The sequence below is a fragment of the Elephas maximus genome, chromosome 5, assembly GCF_024166365.1.
Source record: "Elephas maximus indicus isolate mEleMax1 chromosome 5, mEleMax1 primary haplotype, whole genome shotgun sequence".
In the NCBI taxonomy this organism is placed as follows: domain Eukaryota; kingdom Metazoa; phylum Chordata; class Mammalia; order Proboscidea; family Elephantidae; genus Elephas; species Elephas maximus.
Genome location: NC_064823.1, coordinates 71,146,220 through 71,168,854, shown reverse-complemented (window position 1 = coordinate 71,168,854; position 22,635 = coordinate 71,146,220). Strand labels below are relative to the sequence as shown.

Here is a 22,635-nt window from a genome sequence, read left to right as displayed (position 1 = left end):
GTCATGTTGTGTTATGCCTGATCAGAACAGCATGGTGGTGTGCTGGACCATCCAGTCACCTGTCCTTCAGTGGGGAATAGAATGAGGGCTGCAGAGAAACATTGGGAGGACTAATCTTTTCCTTTTCAATCCAAATTTCAAGAGGAGGCCTTATTGATCATAATTACTAAATGTAGGAAGGTTATATGATAAGGATCAATATGAATCCAGTCCCCCAAATGTGGAAATTGATCCAATTCTCCTATTCCCACTTCTCCATCCTTGTCACCAGCCACCCCTGTAGCACTCTCTGACCCTAGCTGCGCAGAGCTAGGACAGAGCTCATAGGCTAAAAGCACACAGTCAGTCAGACCGCTACATAGGCAGACGCCAGCTGCAAGTTTGGGGAGTTCACGTAATACCTCCGCCTTCTGACCTGAATGACAACAGATTCAGGGCTACCTTTTCAGAATGCCAGCCACAAGCTTGGGAGTCTATGTGACACTCTTACTTTCTGAACTCCTGGCTCCCACTGCCCCTTTGGGTTCAGTAATTTGCTGGAGTGATTCACAGAACTCACAGAGTGTGCCATACTTAAGACTACAAACGTATTGTAACCAAAAAGGACACAAATGAAGAGACTCATAGGGCGAGGCCTGGGAGGGTTCCCAAAGTGCAGCTTTCGTGTTCCAAAGGACTCAGTACCCTCCGGAGAACAGATGTTCTTGCCAACCAGGAAGCTCTCTGAGCCTTAGGGTTCTGGCTTTTTGTCTTCCAGTCCTGCGTGATAGGCTAAATCATGCCCCTTTAGACTAGGTGATATCAGCCTCCCAGATGAGTCTTTTTTGGTCTGGCCAGACTCCACTTGCCAGCACAGATTCTCAGGTGTGGCCTGGAAGTCCCAGACCAAGGAACCCCAGTTATTCCAAGGATTATTTTTCCAGAGCCAAGGACAAAAGCCACCTTACTTTGGGTGAAACTAGGTCCTTTAGCTCACAAGGTTAGAGATGATCGCCGAGATAATCAGGTTTCTGTCTACTGAATACAATGTTATTAAGCCACTTGACCTTCATAATCATTATTGCAGAGGTGTTGAACCAGTTTCCGGGGCTTCAAACCAGTTTGTTATGGTTCTAACCCCTGCTGATAATTTGCATTTCATTCAAGTTCCCAGGCAATGCTAATGCTGCTCATTAGCAACCAATTCTGAGTACCACTAGTAGAGCAGTGGGTCTCAACATTTGTCATGTATAAGAATCACCTGGGGATCTTGTTAAACTGTAGATTCTGATTCAGTATATCTGGGGTGGAAAGGGAAATTTTCAGCAGGGGCACTGACTAGAAAGAATAACAGGTTCGAAGCCCTGCCATTTCTCTTGCCCTCAACCCAATCTTGGTTCACAAAACTGCTCGCTCACAAGGAAACAGATCTGTTTAGTCCCTGTCCCCAGATCAGATAGAAGCAGTTCCTTCCTTTGCTGGGGGAAGAGAAGGAATCCACGCCTGTATGGAAACAGTGAAGAAACAGAAAATGCTGAGAAGGCTGGAATCAGGGACACAGCCTAATGTTCTTTCAAGTAAGAGCTGTTTAGCTTAAAGATCTTTTAAAGGCCTTCTTACTGCAAGCACACAGCTCTGTGTCACTTGAGGGCTTCGTTTTGCTTGATTGCAATTTTGATGCCAAACTGAGGTACAGGGATCAGTGGTAACATCAAGGGACCCAGAATGAAGAAGCTGACCCTGGTTTTCTGAGTCACTTTCCTTTGAACCAGGAATGAAAGGGGTGGAAAGTGTGAGTGGTTTAATATATTATCCTTTGTTGAATCCCAAACTGCTGCTAATTTTCTTTAGAGAGTTTTACTTTGGAGCCATCATTTTGAATAGACAGAATCCCGTTGCCTGATTCTCATGCCCTTGTCCCTGTCCTTCCATCTCCTAGAATTGGGCCTCAGCATCTCAGTCCTCTTTTCCTCACTCCTGCGAGCTCTTTGAAGAGTCCCTGTGTGTCATCAACAGTTAATGCACTTGGCTACTAACTGAAAGGTTGGAGGTTCATATCCACCCAGAGGCACCATAGAAGGAAGACCTGGCAATCTACTTCCCCAAAATCAGCCATTGAAAACCCTATAGAGCATAGTTCTACTTTGACACATATGAGGGTGCCATGAATCAGAGTTGACTAAACAGCAGTTGGTTTACTGGTATTCTCATCGAGAGTCCCTGTGATGGGAGCTCTTTGCATGCTGTCAGCTGCCCAAATACAGCTGGGGCCTGCCACTGCTCACCATAGTGCTCAGGAAATCCTATTGCTGCCTCCGCCAACTTGCAGGGCATGGGTGACTTGTCTTTTAACATTGTTTCCACGAGTTCTACCTCACAGTCTCTGCCTAGCTCAACCTTACCTTCCTTCATTTACTTCTGTGTCATTTGAAGGATCTTTTTATTTTTCATTAACAGCTTTATTGAGCTATAATTGACATATATTAAATTGAACATACTTAAGTGTGCAGTTAGACATAGATATACCCCATGAAACCATCACTACAATCAAGATAATGATCACATTCATTGCCCCTGAGAATTTGTTCCTATCCTTTTGTAAAAATCCCTCACTCCACCTCCATGCAACTGCTTTTCTGCTTCTTGCCCCTGTAGAGGAGTTTGCATTTTCTAGAATTTTATGCAAATGGTTATATAGCATGTGCATGTTGTCTGGCTTCTTTCACTCAGCATAATTATTTTGAGATTTATCTATGCTGTTGTGTGTGTCAATAGTTTGCTTATTTTTTTTTTTTTGGTCGAGTAGTATTCCAGTGTATGAATGTAGCACAGTTTGCCCATTCACATGTTGGACATGAATTGTTCCAGCTTGAAGTTGTTATGAATAAAGCTTCCAAGAATATTCGTGTGTAAGCCTTTGCATGGCTGTCTACTTTCATTTCTCTTGGGTAAGTACCAAGGAGTGGAATTGTTTTCCAAAGTGGTGGTGCCATTTTACATTCCCCACAACAGTGTATAAGAGTTCTAGTTCCTCCACATCCTTTCCAACACTTGCTATGTCTAGTTTTTAAGTTTTAGCCATCCTGACAGAGGTGTAGTAGTATCTCATTGTGGTTTTAACTTGCATTTTCCTAGTCACTAACAGTGTTTAACATCTTTTCATGTCCTTGCTTGCCATCTGTGTTTTGCCTTTGGTGAAGTGTCTATTTAAATATTTTGCTTATTTTAAAAAAAAGTTCAATTGATTGTTTTCTTCTTGAATTTTGAGAGTTTTTAAAATATATTCTGGATTATTGTTAGCTGCTATAGAGTCAACCCCGATTCATGGTGACCCCATGCACAATGAAATGAAGTACTGCCCAGTACCGTGCCATCCCCATGATAGATTGCAGATCAGAATGTTGTGATCCATATTGGCTGATTTTCAGAAGTAGATTGCCAGGCCTTTCTTCCTAGTTCATCTTTAGCCTGGAAGCTCCACTTAAACTTGTTTAACATCATAGCAACATACAAGCCACTGACTCTTTATTCTGTTCATTGATCATTTTTTCCTTTATACTAACACCACACTGTCTTGATTACAGTAATAACTTTGTAATAACTCTTAAAAACAAATAGATAAGGCCTTCAATTTTTTTTTTTTTTTTTTCAGAGATGTCCTGGCTCTTCTAGCTCTTTTGCATTTTCATATAGAATCAGCTTGTCAGTTTCTACAAAAAAGCCTGCAGGGTGTTGTTTGGGATTGCATTGACTTCATAGATCAGTTTGGGGACAATTGTCATCTTAACCCTCTGCATGGTTTCAAATCCTATTGCTTACGGTTGTGAACTTGGGTATTTTATTTACCCTTTCTGAGCTAGAATTTTTCACTTACAAAATGGAGACATTGATTTACGTACCTCTGCGATAATGTGAGGAGTCCCTGGGTGGTGCAAACAAATAAGTGCTCAGCTACTAGCCTAAAAGGTAGGCTCTTCAAACCCACCCAGAGGTGCCAAATATCACAGCCATGAAAACCCTATGGAGTGTAGTTCTACTCTGTAACACATGATGTCCCCATGTGTTAAAATCTACTTGATGCAACTGGAGGGTAATGTGGGATTCCCTGAGTGGTGCAAACAGTTAACCTTCAACTGCTAACCAAAAGGTTGTAGGTTCAGATCTACGCAGAGGCACCTCAGAAGAAAGACCTGGCAATCTAGTTCTGAAATCTCAGACATTGAAAACCCTGTGGAGCACAGTTCTACTCTGACACACATGGGGTCTCCATGAGTCAGAATCGGCTCCACAGCAACTGTTGTTAATCTTTTTATAGTAATGTGAGAAGTAAATAAATTAACATTTGTTAAGTACTTTGCTGTTATTTTCTAATTTAACTATAGGAACTGGATTTACAGTTAATAAAGAAACCTTCATTTCTTCAACTTTTTGACATCACTTATGAGACATAGTTTCATTGTCATTTTATAATTAGAAAAGAGTTGTCCGTCCTAGACAGAAGTGCAACTGAAGTTCCAAGCAAAGTGTCTCTCCCAAGATTACTTAGCTAGCAAGAACACGTGAAAACTTATTTTAATCTCAACTGTTAGCATGAGTTGGCAGGCTCAGTTTTTTCAACACATGTCTATTTAGTGCCTAATACTATGCAAGATCCTCTGCCAGGCTGGGCTCTTGGGATTCAAGAGTGAGGCAGATGGAAGGCATTTTCTCTCCTCACAAAGCTTGGGGACTACTGGAAGATAAAGGCAAGCAAACAAAGAATTTTAATGTAGTCGAATAGGTAAAATCAGGAGAGTAGTGGAAACACAGTTGAAAGGTTGCTAACCTGGAGCTGGGGACCAGGGGGGTACATTTCTAAAAGAAATGGCATTGAAGTTGGGGTCAGAGGATGAGTATGTAGCCAGTTTTGAGGAATGAGGAAAGGAGGTTTGAAACAGCGGATATAGGGAAGAGAGAATGCACATTTTATGCTTTGTCAGTAGAACAAACATCCTGATGCCAGAGAGAGAATGTCACTACGTAAAAATTAGGAAGTCGTCAAAGAGGGTGGAAGAACAGGTCCTATCGTGAAATACAATAAAAGCGATGTTAAGTAGTTTGACTTTATCCTGATGGTTTTAGGCAGGGAAGTGTTATGATCAGAATTATGATTTAGAAAGATTCTTTTGGCTAGACTGGGCAAAATGGATGAGAGAGGGCAAGGCTGGAAGCAGGGGGCTAAGTTACATGAGAGAAGGTGATGGTCAGCAAGAGTAGCAACAGTGGTGAGGATAGAGATGGAGGAAGAACAAATGACAGGCTTGATGGTGACTAGCTGAAAAAAAAAAAAAACCCATTGCCGTTGAGTCGATTCTGACTCATAGTGACCCTGTAGGACAGCCTAATGCTCAAGGCAAACCCTTTTTTCCTGTTAAACTAAACTATTGTTTGGTTTTAAGAAGACTTCAGGGGATAATTTTGGTTTAAAGTTAAAAGATTATCTCAGGGCAGTAGTCTCAGGGTTTCATCCAGGCTCCATGACTCTAGAAGGTCTAGAGTCCATGAGAATTTGAAATTCTGTTTCTCCATAGGGTTTTAGTGGCGGATTTTTTGGAAGTAGATCACCAGGCCTTTCTTCCGAGGTACCTCTGGGTGGATTCGAACTGCCAACCTTTTGGTTAGAAGCTGAGCACTTAACCATTTGTACCACCAAGGAACTCCCATCATTGTATGGGGAAATGGAGGGGAAGCTTCAAGGGTACATGATATTATCTGGAGGGTGGTCGGAGAACTTGGGGCCTAAGATGGAAAGTTGAAGATCATCAGCCTTAAGATATGGGCTTTAGAAGGAGAAGTTCTTAATTTAGAGTTCTTAAAATTTTTAAAAAACTTTCGTTCAACATGTACAATGCCTCATGGCTTTATTTGATCATTCAAGTACTGTTTTCTTCGTTCCTCTACTCTCCAAATCACATGCTTGTTTCCCTTTTCAACTTTGGCATCTTTGTAACTAAATGTCTATACCGGATATATGGAATAACAGGGGTCCCTGTTATTAATTCCAGTAGTTCAGGAACGTTGCTCTAAAATGCCCCTATTTAATTATTAGATTGAAACTGAAGAAGCCTAATTAAAGTGTTTTTTAATTTCACTGTGTCCCTAACGTATAACCAAAGAAAAACCAAACCCAGCGCCGTCGAGTCGATTCCGACTCATAACGACTCTGTAGGACAGAGTAGAACTGCCCCCTAGAGTTTCCAGGGAGCGCCTGGCAGATTCAAACTGCCGACCCTTTGGTTAGCAGCTGTAGCACTTAACCACTATGCCACCAGGGTTTCCTAATAGAAATCAGATGCATAGATACTACAAATACAAGCAGAACAGCTTTGTTGAGGGTAAGATGGGGAGGGCCGAGTGGACTTTGAAGTGGCTTTGCAGAAAGCTTTAGTGTTTTGAGAAGCACAATTTGATTTCTAGTTCAGTGTTTTTATCTTTTAAAGGAGGAAGCTGAAGCCTGTTCGTCATACTGCTTGATAGCAGTTGAGGTGGAATTAGAACTGGAAACTCTTGCTTTCCAGCCTCAAGCTCCTTCTGTTACATGGCGATGTTGACTTATGGAGCCACTTCCATTAGTCACCATTTGCACTGCCAACACTCTGGGTTATCAAAAGGGAAAAAAGAGTGGCAGGGAAAAGAGGAAAGGGCATGTGTTCCATTATTCCAGCTGCCGGAGACCTGCTGGTCACGTCAGACTGACAGTGGGGGCCCTGCTGTTTTCCGAGGAGTGATCTGCCTGGTCATTTATCAGTCAGCCCCACTCTATTTAAGCTACTTTGGAGCCCAATGACTCTTAATGTCACAGTGGAAATTTGGAATGTCTGTTTCATTTGTGATTTTTGGTATACCCAGTGCCATGTCACGATTTTTGGTATAGTGACATTTAATTTTGTAATTGTTTGATATAAAACTTATAGTTAGTAAACTAAAGCTTATTATTGCTCTGTGAAAACTGAAAATACTCCCTAAAGGTTAAAATTTTATTTGGTAAGCCACTTAATGAGGCATTGAAAGACCGGATTCAATAATAATGATAATAGCTTTACATTTACTAAGTTCTCAATATTAAATGCTTCATTTTATGGATGAAGAAACAACTAAAAGGGTAAACGAAATTTGCCAAAATGTTGGAGTTAATGAAGGCTAAGTTTGGTTTGAGATTGCTAAACCTTCTGAATACCCAGGTGCTTTCATGCCTAAGGTCATTTCTTGCCCAAAGATCAGCTCAGTGCTCCATCTTCTTGTATTCACCTCCTGTGAATATTCTCTTCTTTTTATCCTGATTTAGCCTTCTTGCCCCAGGTCCCCCTCTGTAAACCACTCTCCCAAGGCATTTGTATGTATCCCATCCTTTACTGAAGGGTGCCAGGAAAGGAGGGTGGTGTAGGTGTGGTGAGAGTATAGGAATGAAGAGTTATATTGTTGTTGTTGGAAGCCCTCTAGTCAGTTCTGACTCATAGTGACTCTGTACAGTAGAATGAAACACTGCCTGGTCCTGTACCATCCTCACAGTCATTGCTATGTTTGAGCTCATTGTTGCATCCACTGTGTCAGTTAATCTCCTTGAGGGTCTTCCTCTTTTCTGTTGACCCTCTACCTTACCAATCATGATGTCTTTCTCCAGGGACTGGTCCCTCCTGATAACATGTCCAAAGTATGTGAAACAAAGTCTCTCCATCCTTGCTTCTAATGAGTGTTCTGGCTGTACTTCTTCCAAGACAGACTTGCTCGTTCTTCTGGCAGTCCGTGGTACACTCAATATTCTTCGATGCATATGAGGTGCTTGAAAATTTCATGGCTTAGGTCAGGTGCACCTTAGTCCTCAATGTGATATCTTTGCTTTTAAACTCTTTAAAGAAGTCTTTTGCTTCAGATTTACCCAATGCAATACGTCATTTGATTTCTTGACTTCCGATCCCATGGGTGTTGATTATGGATCCAAGTAAAATGAAATTCTTGACAACTTCAGTATTTTCTTTATTTATAAATTTATAAATGGAGAAAATAGTTATTGTACCACAGAACAAACAACTTTAAAATGGAGCATTAGACGTCTCTGTTCTTAAAATTGCCTTGGCCACCTTTATCCCTGTAAATTCTACAATCACCACTTCTGTCTACAAGTCCAGATCATCCCACCCAGTGCTTGTTTCTCCCTGCCCACCCTTACCTTCACCCTCACTCCCCTATACACACAACTCCTATGCACACACACTTGGAAGTCAGTTTGGATTTTTGATGACTTTCTAAAAAAATTCATCAAAACAAATGCTTTTGACCACGGTTTACCTATCAGTAAAATAGGGATGGAATCCTTGACTTTTACAAACAGTTGGAGTGTTTGACTGCTAACTGAAAGGCTGGAGGTTCAAGTCCACTCAAAGGCATTTTTGAAGAAAGATCTGTCAATGGGCTTCCAGAAAATCCGCCACCAAAAACCCTCTGGAGCACAGTTCGACTCTGACACACACGGGGTTGCCATGGGTTGGAGTTGACTCAGCAGCAGTTGGTTTAAAACAGATAATAATGTCTGTTTGACCTGCTTCATTGGGATTGTCTTTTGAACATCTAATAAAAATGATGAAGGTTAAATTGCTTAAAAATATATAAAATACTTTGCCAGTATAAGACATTATTCTTTTTGTTAATGCTTTGATTATAATCAAATAGAAAATAAAAAAAGAGGGAGAGACCAAATAACTGATACAATCTGCGTGGAATTAACACCACATTCTCCCAGTTAAGTAGCAAAACAATAAATATTAGATTCTTAGCTTGTGATAAGTTCCTGATTTAGGAAATATAAGAGTTTCTTTTATGTCTTTTGTTTAAATCAATTCTTTGTATTAATAGACCTTAGCAAAGATAAACTTTTCAAACAAGGAAATACAACAGTGTTTGAATAGTCAAGATATGTTATACACCTTCTCCTCACTTATTGACTATCTCATTACCTGGCATTTTGTATTTACGACAATATTAAAAAAAAACTGTCTATTTTGTGCATCAGTGACGTAGGTCTGGGAGTAATGAACACCGAGGTGTGAGGCGAGAGTAACACTGGCTTTGATGGTTAAGGTTGTGTGTCAACTTGGCTGTGCCATGATTCTCAGTGGTTTGGCAGTTATATAATGATATAATTTGGTAGTTGTGTAATGTTGTAGTCATCCTCCATTTTGTGATCTGATGTGGGATTCCTCCATTTTCACATAAACCTAACCATGTCCATTAGGGAGGAGAGGATGTAATTGTTTCTTTGTTTCAGGTTATGTAACTGAGGTTAGACACAATAAAAAAGTGCTTTGGCAAGCATGTGCTTTTTTAAAAAATTTTTTTCTATTTTGTGAAATGATTTTCCTTGTTTTTTAATTTTAGGAAACAGATATTGATGACAGATATGGAGATTTGGATTCCAGACTAGATTCTGATATTCCAGAAATTCCGCCATCTGCAGATAGAACCCCTGAGATCCTCAAGAGAGCCTTATCTGGTTTATCTTCAAGGTATGTTTGGATAAAGATGAATGTAGCTGGTGGACAAGATAAACTGTAAGGTTATCCTCCTGATGTGATAAATTTGACCTTTTGTAAATTTCAGAGCTACGACAGCTATGACACCTAATATGTCAGGCGCTATACTAAGTACTCCTTTCATTTAATCCTTCAGACCTTGTGAAGTCTGAGAAAGCCAAATCCAAGAGGCTAAATGTTGAAGGTTACCTAGCTGGTTAGATGCAGAGCTGGGATCCTTGCCCTAGTCAGTCAGACTCTGAAGCCAGTGATGTATTTACCAGTTCAGGGTCCCTTTTCTGGTATTGGAACATATAATAAAGAAAATTGCATATTCCTGCTTCCTGTTTTTCAAATGCCAGACAGAAATATGCAGCTTTTTTTTTTTTTTTTTTAAACTCCATAAACCTTTACCATTTCATGTATTACCTTCTAAATTTGGGCTATATTTTTAAATGTTTAACACTACCAACTTTCAGCTAATTTTATTTTGCCTGCCATTGTATGCTTTAGTAAAGTTTATAAAAGCAAAATAAAACTAAGCTTTTATCCAGATTAATATGTGAAATCTTAAACAATAGTATAGAGCGGTGTCTTCCAGACTTTTTTTTTTTTTGACTGATTCACAGTAAGAAATGCATTTCACACAACACCCAGGAGTCACACAGTTGTATATTTTAACTGCCACAAAAGAATTTAGGAAGCAATCCTTGTCCTTGCTGTTGCAGATGCCGTCCTATTTCGTTTGTGTTTGGCGCTTTCCATGGTATTATTCAGAAAATGCTGTATAATGTGGGTCACAGACAGCAGTTTGAGAAACACTGGGTTAGTCATATCTGATAAATGTTTTCAAATTTCTAGGGTATGTCAACATTAGAATAAATTAGTTCAAAGCATTCTTTTTTTTTTTTTTAACCAATAGAACAAAAAATTTTACTGTCCGTTATTTAAAGCATAATTATTATTTTAATAGTTCTTGTTCCCAGTTGTTTTGTTTACCTAGGTCACAGATGTGCCTTGGCTAGAAAATCTATCTCAGACCTGAAGTTTTTTTTTTTTTTTTATTGTGCTTTAAGTGAGAGTTTACAATTCAAGTCAGTTTCTCATATAATAACTTATACACACATTATTATGTGACCGTAGTTGCTCTCCTTACAGTGTTGCAGCATACTCCTTCTCTCCACCTTGTATTTCCTGTGTCCTTTCAATCAGCTTTTGTCCCCCTCTGCCTCCTCATCTTGCCTCCAGACAGGAGCTGCCCACATAGTCTCATGTGTCTACTTGAGCTAAGAAGTGCGCTCCTCACCAGTATCATTTTATGTCTTATGGTTCAGTCTAATCTTTGTCTGAAGAGTTGGCTTCGGGAATGGTTTTAGTTTTGGCCTAACAGAGTCTGGGGGCCATGATCTCTGGGGTCCTGCCAGTGTCAGTCAGACCTTAAGTCAGGTCTTTTTACTGGTATTTGAGGTCTTCATCCCACTTTTCTCCTGCTCCATCAGGGATTCTCTGTTGTGTTCCCTGTCGGGGCAGTCATTGCCGGTAGCTGTGTACCATCTAGTTCTTCCAGTATCAAGCTGATGGAGCCTCTGGTTTATGTGGCCCTTTCTTTCTCTTGGGCTCATATTTTCCATGTGTCTTTGTTGTTCTTCATTCTCCTTTGCTCCAGGTGGGTTGAGACCAGTTGATGCATTTTACATGGCCGCTTGCTAGGTTTTAAGACCCCAGATGCCACTCACTAAAGTGGGATGCAGAATGTTTTCTAAATATACTTTGTTATGTCAATTGACCTAGAGCTCAGACCTGAAGTTTTTTATAGTTAATATTATATAAGGATGATGCTGGATTCCTGTGTATCATTTATAGCAAGATCTTCATTAGATTTTTTTTTTTCTGATATAAAGTAGCAGTAGCAAATAAGCCAAAACCTGTTGCCCTTGATTTGATTCTGACTCATAGTGGCCCTATAGGACAGAGTAGAACTGTCCTATAGGGTTTCCAAGGAGCGGCTGGTGGATTTGAACTGCCAGCCTTTTGGTTAGCAGCTGAGCTCTTAACCATTGTACCACCAGGGTGACAGGAAATAATAACAGGTAATGTCTATTGAGCCTATACTGTGTTCCAGGCACTGCTGTAAGCACTTTATACTTATTGACTGATTCCACAGCAACTCTGCGATCACAGATGCAATTATATACCTATTTCATAAATGAGGAAACTGAGGCACAAAGATGTTATATTTCAAGGGTCATATGGCTAGTAAGTGTTGAAGGAATATTTTGAGCCTAGGCTTTATGGCTTCAGTGCTTCTGCTCATACCCCATGCTATTTACAAGAGAATTTTTTTTTTAAATGAACAATAGATACTATATGGCCAGTTTCAATCCTCTCAAGAGACTTCTCTGAAAAGATGACATGAATGTTTCAAAATCTCTACCTTATCTACGCTAGCCTCTTTTTATCTCATACCAAAAATAGGCTGCTTTGCAAAGACTCAGAGGTTTTAGAAGCATAGGATTAAAAATACTGATTGCATAAGAAATTTACATGAATTGTAGGGAAAAACCTCTATAATCCTCCCACTAAGACATAAATATTTTAAATGTTTTGGTGTTTACTCTTTGAAGCTTTTTTTTCTTATGTATATATAATAAATATAAAATAGTAAAAAATAGAATCATACTGTTTTCTATCCTACTATTTTTATTCCATAATATATTAGGAACATCTTTTCTTGTACTTAAATATACCTCAGGGACATTTTTAATGACTGCCTAATATATCCCATTATATGGCTATAGTTCAATTTACTGAACTAACCATTTATTGCTGGGCATTTAGGTTGTTTCTAAATTCTCACTATTAGAAAGAACTCCACATTAAACATGTTTCTTTGTAGCTTAATTGCTTTAGCATCCATCATTATTTCCTTAGGATAAAATCTTAAAAGTAAAATTTCGTGAGGAAGGTTTCTGGTCATTTTTAAGGCTTTAACTTATAATGTCCCAAAAAAGCATTAGCTATTATAATTGAGGACAGTCATTTGGTACATTGTCTGTCCCCACTTCTTCTTGACCTCTGTGTGGGTCTGTAGAAATATTCATCAACCAGTCAATTGTAGCTCAACCCTTTAGTGAAGCTGTTCTTAAGCTGTGAGCCTAGGTTAGTAATTACCCCATGCAGGGGTAATTACCTACCCACAACCCCCAAAACGGGACATATGGCAATGTCTGGAGACTTTCTAGGTTGTCACACAAGATGGGGGAACTACTGGCATCTGGTGGGTAGAGGCCAGGGATCCTGCTGAACATCATAGAGCAGCCCCCCACAACAAAGAATTATCTGGTCGCAAATGTGTTACTGGTGCAAAGGTTAACAAACCTGTTGCTGTTGAGTCGATTCAGACTCACGGTGACTCCATGTGTTTCGTAGTAGAACTATTCCATTCCATAGGGTTTTTAATGGCTGTACTCTTAGAGAGGTAGATTGCTAGTCTTTTCTTCCATGGCACCACTGGTTGGATTCGAACTGCCAACATTTTAGTTAGCAGTCAAGCGCAAAGTGCTTGCACCACCCAGGAACCTAGAAATCCTGGAAACGTCCAGGCTTAGCCCCACTGGGTGCTCATATGCTTCATAATGGTACCTTTCTTCTCTCTGGGAACCTGCACACTTCATGTCCACTTCCTCCAAAGGCTGGTAGGTGGACTTCCCTGCAACCCCTGTTCTCTGCCACATGGCCCTCTGAATTACTATTTGTCCTTGAGGAGTACCTCTGGGTCCTAATTTGGCACCCAATTCAGGTGAACTATCCTACCAACCCGGGTTCTTCATGACTCATGATGCCTCTGCCTCAAGGAAAATAATTTTAAAACATTCTTCTCAATACTTAATAATAATAGTAGTAACAAGAAGACATTGTGTACCATATAACTGATTTGAACAATAAGTATGTAACCGCTAAAGGTAATTACTTTTAAAGTAAATGATTAATTTTAGACTTAAAATCTTATTTCTAGCTCATATAGGTCCTGGGGACATTAGGAATAAAATTCTCTTCTACTGGTTCTGAGTTCCTTTATCCAAACTACAAAATAGTCCATGGGGTGGAGCCTTGACCTGATGATTTGGACCCTCTAGCGTGGTCATTTATCATGGTAGAGGAAACTGAGAATTTTTTAATTCAGAGCCAGACCTGTCCTCTGGTTTTTACTTAAAAAAAAAAAAAAAAAAAAAAGTCAGGCTCTGTTTTGAATTCAGTGCCCCTCCGCTGAAAGGTTTTAGGTTATAGTGTCAGTGAATATATAAGTTATATTTACGTGTTAATCTTTTATGTGTCCAAATTTGTATTAGATATTCATGAGGATTTGGGGTTAGTCATTTAAATTAAGAGTGGAATTAAGGCCGTGATTGTACTGGGGAATGGAAATTTTTCTGGAAGGGAAAAATATTTATTTAATGAAAGAAAACCAGATGGGTTATGTTCCTTCAGGGCCCAGATTTGGGGTGTTTGAATGGAGTTTCTGAGTGATAGTGAAGAGAGTGGGCTCCTTGTTTAAAACCTCTGGTTCTCAGCAGCCACCATTTTCTGAAGCTCAGAGCCAGGCATCTAGCGTCAGAGGTACCTGGACATTGGCAGCACCCACCTGAGGAGTGATTGCCGACTCTTAGGTGTTCTTCCCTAGAAGAGGTGCTTGATGATCCTCAGAGTCTGAATATCAGTTATGAGTCTCAGAGTCTGAGGACCTGGATTTCTTACAAACAGCACAGGGTTATCATCAGGAGCCTGGGTGATAGTTCCTTATTTCCCTCTGACCAGCTCAGTGATCTAGCCCCATTTCCTAATCCATTCATTAGTCAATAGTTATGTCTCTAAAACTAAATGGAACCCTTCAGCTATAGCATTTTTTTGTTTTAAGTGATTTACTTGCCTTATTATTATTATTTTGGGACATTTTATTGTGCTTTAGGTGAAAGTTATATAGCAAATTAATTTCCCATTCGATAATTCATATACAAATTGTTCTGTGACATTCGTTGTAATTCCCATCATATGTCAGCACTCTCCCTATTTTCACCCTAGGTTCCCCATTTCCATTCCTCTGGTTTCTCTGCCCCTCCCTGGCTTTTTATCTTTGCCCTTGGGGAAATGTTGCCCTTTTGGTTTCCTACAGTTGATCGTCCCCCATGTGTCTGTCAGTTTGTCGTACTGTGGGGGCTTGTGTGTTGCTGTGATGCTGGAAGCTATGCCACCGGTATTCAGATACCAGCAGGGTCACCAATGGAGGACAGGTTTCAGCTGAGCTTCCGGACTAAGATAGACTAGGAAAAAGGACCCCGGCAGTCTACTTCTGAAAAGCATTCATTAGTCAGTGAAAACCTTATGAATAGCAGCGGAACACTGTCTGATATAGTGCTGGAAGATGAGCACCCCAGGTTGGAAGGCACTCAAAAGATGACTGGGGAAGAGGTGCCTCCTCAAAGTAGAGTCGACCTTAGTGACGTGGATGGAGTAAAGCTTTCGGGACCTTCATTTGCTGATGTGGCATGACTCAAAATGAGAAGAAATAGCTGCAAACATCCATTAATAATTGGAACCTGGAATGTACGAAGTATGAATCTAGGAAAATTGGAAATCATCAAAAATGAAATGGAATTCATAAACATCGATATTCTAGGCATTAGTGAGCTGAAATGGATTGGTATTGGCCATTTTGAATCGGGCCATCATGTAGTCTAATACGCTGGGAATGACAACTTGAAGAGGAATGGTGTGCGTTCATCGTCAAAAAGAATGTTTCAAGATCAATCCTGAAGTACAATGCTGTCAGTGATAGGATAATATCCATACGCCTACAAGGAAGACCAGTTAATACGACTACTATCCAAATTTATGCACCAACCACTATGGCCAAACACGAAGAAATAGAAGATTTTTATCAGCTGCTACAGTCTGAAATTGATCGAACATGCAATCAAGATGCATTGATAATTACTGGCGATTGGAATGCGAAAGTTGGAAACAAAGAAGAAGGATCAGTAGTTGGAAAATATGGCCTTGGTGATAGAAACAATGCTGGAGATGGAATGATAGAATTTTGCAAGACCAACGACTTCTTCATTGCAAATACCTTCTTTCACCAACATAAATTGCGACTACAAAAAAAAAAAAATTTTTTTTTTGTATACAGATGGACCTCGTCAGATGGAACACACAGAAATCAAATTGACTACATCTGTGGAAAGAGACGATGGAAAAACTCAATATCATCAGTCAGAACAAGGCCAGGGGCCGACTGTGGAACAGACCATCAATTGCTCATATGCAAGTTCAAGCTGAAACTGAAGAAAATCAGAGCAAGTCCATGAGCGCCAAAATATGACCTTGAGTATATCCTACCTGAATTTAGAAACCATCTCAAGAATAGATTTGATGCATTGAACACGAGTGACCGAAGACCAGACGAGTTGTGGAATGCCATCAAGGACATCATCCATGAAGAAAGCAAGAAGTCACTGAAAAGACAGGAAAGAAAGAAAAGACCAGGGTGGATGTCAGAGGAGACTCTGAAACTTGCTCTTGAGCGTCGAGCAGCTAAAGCAAAAGGAAGAATTGATGAAGTAAAAGAACTGAACACAAGATTTCAAAGGGCCTCTCAAGAAGACAAAATAAAGTATTATAATGACATGTGCAAAGAGCTGGAGATGGAAAACCAAAAGGGAAGAACACGCTCGGCATTTCTCAAGCTGAAAGCATGGAAGAAAAAATTCAAGCCTCGAGTTGCGATAGTGAAGGATTCCATGGGGAAAATATTAAATGATGCAGGAAGCATCAAAAGAAGATGGAAGGAATACATAGAGTCATTATACCAAAAAGAATTAGTCAATATTCAACCATTTCAAGAGGTGGCATATGATCAGGAACCGATGGTACTGAAGGAAGAAGTCCAAGCTGCTCTGAAGCCATTGGTGAAAAACAAGGCTCCAGGAATTGATGGAATATCAATTGAGATGTTTCCACAAGCAGATGCAGCGCTGGAGATGCTCACTTGTCTATGCCAAGAAATATGGAAGACAGCTTCCTGGCCAAATGACTGGAAGAGATCCATATTTATGCCTGTTCCCAAGAAAGGTGATCCAACTGAATGCGAAAATTATAGAACAATATCGTTAATATCACACGCAAGCAAAATTCTGCTGAAGATCATTCAAAACTGGCTGCAGCAGTATATCGACAGGGAACTGCCAGAAATTCAGGCTGGTTTCAAAAGAGGACGTGGAACCAGAGATATCATTGCTGATGTCAGATGGATCCTGGCTGAAAGCAGAGAATACCAGAAGGATGTTTACCTGTGTTTTATTGATTATGCAAAGGCATTTGATGTGTGGATCATAACAAACTATGGATAACAGTGCGAAGAATGGGAATTCCAGAACACTTAATTGTGCTCATGAGGAACCTTTACATAGATCAAGAGGAAGTTGTTTGGACAGAACAAGGGGATACTGATTGGTTTAAAGTCAGGAAAGGTGTGCGTCAGGGTTGTATTCTTTCACCATACCTGTATGCTGAGCAAATAATATGGGAAGCTGGACTATACGAAGAAGAACGGGGCATCAAGATTGGAGGAAGACTTGTTAACAACCTGCGTTATGCACATGACACAACCTTGCTTGCTGAAAGTGAAGAGGACTGGAAGCACTTACTAATGAAGATCAAAGACCACAGCCTTCAGTATGGATTACACCTCAACATAAAGAAAACAATCCTCACAACTGGACCAATGAGCAACATCATGATAAATGGAGAAAAGATTGAAGTTGTCAAGAATTTCATTTTACTTGGATCCACAATCAACAGCCATGGAAGCAGCAGTCAAGAAATCAAAAGATGCATTGCATTGGGCAGATCTGCTGCAAAGGACCTCTTCAAAGTGTTGAAGAGCAAAGATGTCTCCCTGAAGACTAAGGTGCTCCTGACCCAAGCCATGGTATTTTCAATCGCATCATATGCATGTGAAAGCTGGACAATGAATAAGGAAGACCGAAGAAGAGTTGACGCCTTTGAATTGTGGTGTTGGCGAAGAATATTGAATGTACCATGGACTGCCAAAAGAATGAACAAATCTGTCTTAGAAGAAGTACAACCAGAATGTTCCTTAGAAGCAAGGATGGCGAGACTGCGTCTTACATACTTTGGACATGTTGTCAGGAGGGATCAGTCCCTGGAGAAGGACATCATGCTAGGCAAAGTACAGGGTCAGTGGAAAAGAGGAAGACCCTCAATGAGGTAGATTGACACGGTGGCTCCAACAGTGACCTCAAGCGTAACAACGATTGTAAGGATGGCGCAGGACCGGGCAGTGTTTCGTTCTGTTGTGCATAGGGTCACTATGGGTTGGAACCGACTCGTTGGCACCTAACAACAACAACAACATAACCCAGCCCAGTGCCCTTGATATAGTTGATTGTTTTAAGGTGCATGTTCCTCATGTGTGTCATTTATTTTGTAGGCCAGTCTATTATTTGGCTGAAAGGTGGCCCCTGGGAGTGGCTTCAATTCTAGCTTAGCCTGTCTTAGGGCTGTAGTTTTGGGGGTTCCTCCAGTCTCTAGCAGACCAGAAAGTTGGGTTGTTTTTATTAATTTGAATTTTGTTATACGTTTTTATCCTACTCTAACTGGGACCTTCGATTGTGATCCTGGTCAGAGCAATTTGTAGTGGTAGCCGGGCACCATTAGTTCTTTTGGTCTCAGGCTGGAGAAGGCTGTGGTTCATGTGGCCCATTAGTCCTTTGGACTAATCGCTTTCTTGAAGCTTTGGTTTTCCTTACTATCCTTTGCTTCAGATGGTAAAAGACCAATAGTTGTGTCTTGGGTGGCCACTCACAAGCTTTTAAAATCCCAGATGCTACTCACTAAACTAGGATGTAGAACATTTGTCCTAAATGTCCCCCAAGACTATGGTCCCAGTAACTCAGTCCCATGAGGAACTTGGTTATGTCTACGAAGTTCCCATAACTGTTCCCCTTATGTGCTGTATTATATGTTTGAGTATACATGTAACATATACAAATATATGTGTAGAAATATCCATAACCCTACGTATATATGCACACGGGTGTGTTACATTCCACAGTTACTTAGCATGCGTATCTAGCTATGTCTCCATTCACAATTTTTTGTTTGGTATTACTGTTGTTGCAGGTTTGTATATATTACAGTATTTACGGTAGTTGCCCTTTATTCTTGTGTACCTCTCAGTATCTTCCTTTGCTTTAGTCAAGTTATGCTGACTTCCCCCATATTGTGTATTGCCTTTCCCTTCGCCAGATTCAACATGTGTCTACTATCTAGTTAGTGATTCTCCCTCCCTCGCCATCCTATTCCTGGTGATCATCAAAGAATGTTTCTGTGTGCAAACCTTTTCTTGACTTTTTATAATAGTGGTCTTATACAATATTCTTTTATTTCAGTCAACATAATATGCTCCAGATTCATGCATATTGTGAGATGTTTCACTGATTCATCATTATTCTTTGTCGTTGCATGGATGTACCAGACTTTGCTTATCCATTCATCTGTTGATGGACACTAAAGTTGCTTCTACCTTTTTGCTATTGTGAATAATGCTGTAGTGAATATGGGAGTGCAAATGTCTATTCATGTCTTGGCTCATTTCTTTAGGTGTATACCTAGGAGTGGTGTTGTTGAATCATATGGTATTTACACCTCAAGCTTTTTCCATAGTGATTATATCATTTTATATTCCCACCAGCAGTTCAATCTCCCCATAACCTTGCCAGCATTTATTTTCTGTTTTTTTTTTTTTTTTTTTGATCAGTGCCATTATTGCTGGAGTGAGATGGTACCTCATTGTAGTTTTGATTTGCATCTCTCTGAAGGCTAATGATCGTAAGCATCTCTTCATGTGTTTATTAGCCGCCTGAACGTCTTCTTTGATGAAGTGTTTGTTCATGTCCTTCGCCCATTTTTTTCCCCATTTTTTAATTGGATTGTTTGTCTTTTTGTTGTTGAGTTGTTGAATTTTTCTATAAATTTTAGAGATTACACCCATGTCAGATATGCCATTGCCAAAAATTTTTTCCCAGCCTGTGGGTTCTCTTTTCACTCTTTTGGAGAAGTCTCTTGATGAGTTTAAGTATTTAGTTTTTAGGAGATCCCAATTATCTAGTTTATCTTCTGCTGTTTGTACATTTTTTGTTATGTTTGATAGTCTGTTTATGCCATAATTTAGGGCCCCTTTTTTTAGCTTTGTCCCTGAGTTTTCTTCCATGAGCTTTATAGCTTTAGGTTTTATATTTAGGTCTTTGATCCATTTCATCTATAGCATTTTTCACTCTAACTCCATTTTATTTCAGCCACCAATGTTACAGTCTCATGAGAAACTTCTAAGTCTACATAGTTTGCTCGACACTACTTACCCATTGCCATCAAGTTGATTTTGACTCATGGCAACCCTATAGTAGAGGGAAATAAAGTTAGATAAGTACAGTTTGCCCACCTCATGAAAATCCTTGGAAGCTAGATAAAACCGTTTGGACTTAATGTCATTAGTACTTTGGATTATTGAGTGCAAGAATGACGTGCTGAAACAGCAGTTGTTTGCATTATCTAGATGATATGGGAGAATATGGAAAGCCAGGAATATAATAAATATTTGATAAATGAATAATACTCTTATAGGGAGTGGATGAGGGTCTGTGCTTAGAATACAGTGCACATATGTTATTGTATGTTGAATGAAAATCTCTTTGACATAATTCAAAGGCTATCATTTTGAATTAATACAAATTAGACAAGTGTTGAATAAAAAACTTATGTGTGAGTATAATGTAAAATTGAGTGTAGAGTAAATAGAAACATGGGGAAGTAGTTATAGATTCAGTAATTATCATCTCTGTATAGATGGTTATTTCAGTCATCTTGGATTTTTCATACAGCTGCCTTCAACATTTCCCCTGACGTGGCCATATAAAGAATGATAATATTTGACAATATTTGTGTGGCACGGTGAAGGAAGAGGCTTCTGGGGAGGGAACAATTGGGCACCCCAGGCCCTTACTTATGGCCTGAGAGCTGAGGGAGATCAATTCTCAGCATACCTGGAACCTGTGGAGCAAGTCAGCAGGGAAACTCTGCTGTAAGGAACAAACAAAAGCCAATAATAAGTACTTCCTTACCAAACACCCTGCCACTAATCAAGGAAGAAAGCCAGCATACTTTGAGCAATAAAAGGAAATGTCCTTAGAGCTGGCCTTTTCATCAGTGACAGACCTCTTAGATCCCAGGCACCTGTGCGCTCCTGTGTGAATTCAGTATTATTATCCTTTCTTTACTTTTTTTAGTTGGAAGGCCTTATCTATAAAACTTTCTTAAAATCATTGCTGTTTTTATATATCACCCTAACAGAATGACCATTAACTTTTTTAAAATTTTTTATTGCACTTTAAGTGAAAGTTTACAAATCAAGTCAGTCTCTCACACAAAAACTTACATACACCTTGCTACATACTCCCCATAATGAGACAGCCCGCTCCCTCCCTCTACTCTCTCTTTTCGTGTCCATTTCACCAGCTTCTAACCCTCTCTACCCTCGCATCTCACCTCCAGGCAGGAGATGCCAACATAGTCTCAAGTGTCCACCTGATCCAAGAAGCTTACTCCTCACCAGCATCCCTCTCTAATCCATTGTCGAGTCCAATCCCTGTCTGAAGAGTTGGCTTTGGGAATAGTTCCTGTCCTGGGCCAACAGAAGGTCTAGAGGCCATGACCACCAGGGTCCTTCTAGTCTCAGTCAGGCCATTAAGTCTGGAGAATGACCATTAACTTTTTAGAGCACTTTTGCACCTGGCTTGTTCTTCCCTTTCGTGTGAGGGGCCATGTGACTTTCACATCTACACTGACCACCTAACTCCCTAACCTCATGATTCATTCCCGTTCTTGTGCTTTAAAAAACATTTTCTTTATTTGGTTAACATAATTTTTAAAAATTTCATCTCCATGGGTGAATAAATTTTCGTGTTTGTTTGTTTTGGTGGTTGTTATTTTACAAAGTAAAATAGAGGATTCTTAATATATAAAACCCACAAACCTGTTGCTGTGGAGTCATTCTGACTCATAGCTGCCCCATAGGACAGATTGGAACTGTTCCATAGGGTTTCATGTAGTAGGGAAAATTTATAAGCCTGGCAACTCACTAATGAAAGCACTCAAGGACATTAAGACATCATTAAATGTTAACTTTACCAACATTTTCTTTGTAGGTGGAAAAACTGGTGGATTCGTGGAATTCTTACTCTAACTATGATTTCATTGTTTTTCCTGATCATCTATATGGGATCCTTTATGCTGATGCTTCTTGTAAGTCTGTTTATGATTTTTCTTAAGTGTCCCTTGCTTTGTTTTCCAGCATTTATGTATGGTTGAAGTAATTTGAGTATGTTACAGAAAAGAAGGTAATTCAAGACTTGGCAGTTAGTAGCAGCAAATTTAGTTTCTTTATATGTCTTCTGGTTCATGAAATGATCTGGACTCCTCTTTTCCATTTGCAAAATAGCCATTCAAATTGTTCGTTCAGCAGATACCGAATATACATAATAGACATTGTGCCAAGCATTAGCTATAACAGAAACACACACACACAGAGCTTTAACATATATTACTATTAGCTAGATCTCTGACCTCAGGGAACTCAATCTAGTGTGGTCTAGAGATCCACAAGCAACCACATGAGTAAATACTATGTTAAGTAAGTTGGGTAAATCCTTTGATAGGACTTGTAAGGAGAACACAGCAAGAAAAGACACCCAATCCAATCTGGAGGAGAGGTCAGAAAAGGCTTCCAGAAGAGGTGATGCCAAAGCCAAGTACTGAAAAAGGGACTGAGCAGAGGAAGGCATTGTAAGTGGGAACATCATGGGAAAGACATGGAAATAATGAGAGAATGTGGTCCATGTGGTCCATGGTTAGTTGCACACGTGGAGGGTGCCACGGGGTGAGACTGGAAAGGCAAGTAGAAGTTGTCCTACTGGACGACTCATAATTCATTTATTTAACTCTTCATTCATTTAACAAGTGTTTCCAGATGCCTGCT

The 22,635-nt window shown here is 39.8% G+C and overlaps 1 protein-coding gene across 1 annotated transcript in view; it reads left to right on the top strand.

The window, feature by feature from the left end:
* Window positions 1-22,635, top strand: part of CDS1 (CDP-diacylglycerol synthase 1) — an 86,055-nt gene that overhangs the window by 14,139 nt on the left and 49,281 nt on the right. Inside the window, exons 2-3 of the mRNA XM_049885827.1 lie at window positions 9,391-9,518; window positions 21,806-21,902. Of these exons, the coding sequence (XP_049741784.1) occupies window positions 9,391-9,518; window positions 21,806-21,902 (225 nt within the window). The remainder of the gene's footprint in view (window positions 1-9,390; window positions 9,519-21,805; window positions 21,903-22,635) is intronic.